At 68.6% G+C, this 1334-nt stretch overlaps 1 protein-coding gene across 1 annotated transcript in view; it reads right to left on the bottom strand.

Moving 5' to 3' along the window:
* The window catches only part of KLF15 (Kruppel-like factor 15), a gene marked incomplete at its 5' end in the record, with an annotated part of 12960 nt that extends 11631 nt beyond the window's left edge, over nucleotides 1–1329 (bottom strand). Inside the window, one exon of the mRNA XM_010857766.1 lies at nucleotides 461–1329. Coding sequence (XP_010856068.1) covers nucleotides 461–1329 — 869 coding nt within the window. The remainder of the gene's footprint in view (nucleotides 1–460) is intronic.
* Between the last annotated feature and the right edge of the window lie 5 nt (nucleotides 1330–1334).

The following is a 1334-nucleotide window of genomic DNA, read 5'->3' as shown; positions in this document are numbered from 1 at the left end:
AGCTGCTTCTGGCCCCTGGCCTCGACCCCATCAGCAAAGGGCTGCGTGCCCGCCAGTTACAAAGCTGCTCCAGCTTCCGTGCGCTCAGCGATGAAGGGAGGTGAGAGGTGGTACTTACCCTTGGGGTGCCGTGGGGTCGCGCGGCACGCACACGCGCAGCACGGGAATGCCGCGGGGATGTGCAGTGCGTAGCCGCCCTCTGCGGCTCTCAGCAGCCCAGGCGCCATCAGGGGAGCCCTTAGCATGCCCCAGCCCCCCCCCGGCACAGCCACAGCCTCACCTGGTCACCATGAAACTGTACTCCAGCACTCGGAGACACAAGGGGACCTCTGGGCCTGCCCACCCCCTCCCCGCCCTAAGCAGCCTTATCCAAGCGCAGAGGACGCGGTCTTGGCCACGCACCCCGGGAGCAGAGGCGCGCAGGCCCTGCGCAATGCCTGGCCGCCGCCGCCATACTGACCTCCAGCCGCAGCCTGGCCAGGTGCAGGCGAAGGGCTTCTCGCCTGTGTGCCGGCGCAGGTGCGCCTTCAGGTGGCTGCTCTTGGTGTACATCTTGCTGCAGCCAGGGAAAGTGCACCTGTGCATTTTGATGAGTTCAGCCGCCGGGTTCTTGGGGAACTTCTGGCCCACGAGGAGGCCTGTGGAGCCGGGCCCCAGGGGTCCCGACCCAAGGGGCTTGGCGGCGATGGGCACGGGGGCAATGCGCACGAACTTGGACGGCAAGCTGAGGCTAGATGAGGGCAGCACCTGGGGCACAAGTGTGAAGGTCTGGCCCTGAATACTGACCAGCAGCTGCGCCACCCTGACGGCCTCCGGGGGCTGCCCCGGGGAGGCGGGCTCGGTGCCCGACTCCTGCTTCACCGGCACCGGCTGGATCTGCAGCAGCAGGGGGACTGGGGGGTCGGGGGCAGGGGCCCCAGCTGGGCCCTGGCTGCCAGCCGCACCAGCCCCCGGCGGAGGGGCGCAGCGCTCTCTGCCGCTGGCCCCGGGGTGGAGGTGGCCTCTGTGCGGCCCAGTGGAGAGCTGGCCACAGGTGTCCAAGTCCTTGCCACTGCCCTCTGGGGCCTGCTTCACCGCTGGCTCCATGTTCTCCTCCAGAAACTCTTCAATCTCCTCCAGGGTGGGCTGGAAGGGCCGAGGGACATCATCGGGGTTGCCCACGGGGAACTCAGGGAAGCTGAAATGCTCCCCCTTCACGGGGGCCGGTGTTTTCCGCCAGGTCCCCCAGGCCATGGGGCTGCCATGAGCCGCAACGCCGCTGCCCAGGGTGGCCTGGGACAGCAGGAAGTCCAGGATACTGTCCTGGCCCTCAGCCCCCCGGCCGCCTCCATAGC

This window comes from Bison bison, unplaced genomic scaffold, assembly GCF_000754665.1.
Source record: "Bison bison bison isolate TAMUID 2011002044 unplaced genomic scaffold, Bison_UMD1.0 scf7180017854957, whole genome shotgun sequence".
Classification (NCBI taxonomy): domain Eukaryota; kingdom Metazoa; phylum Chordata; class Mammalia; order Artiodactyla; family Bovidae; genus Bison; species Bison bison.
This window is presented reverse-complemented; position numbering and strand designations above follow the sequence as displayed.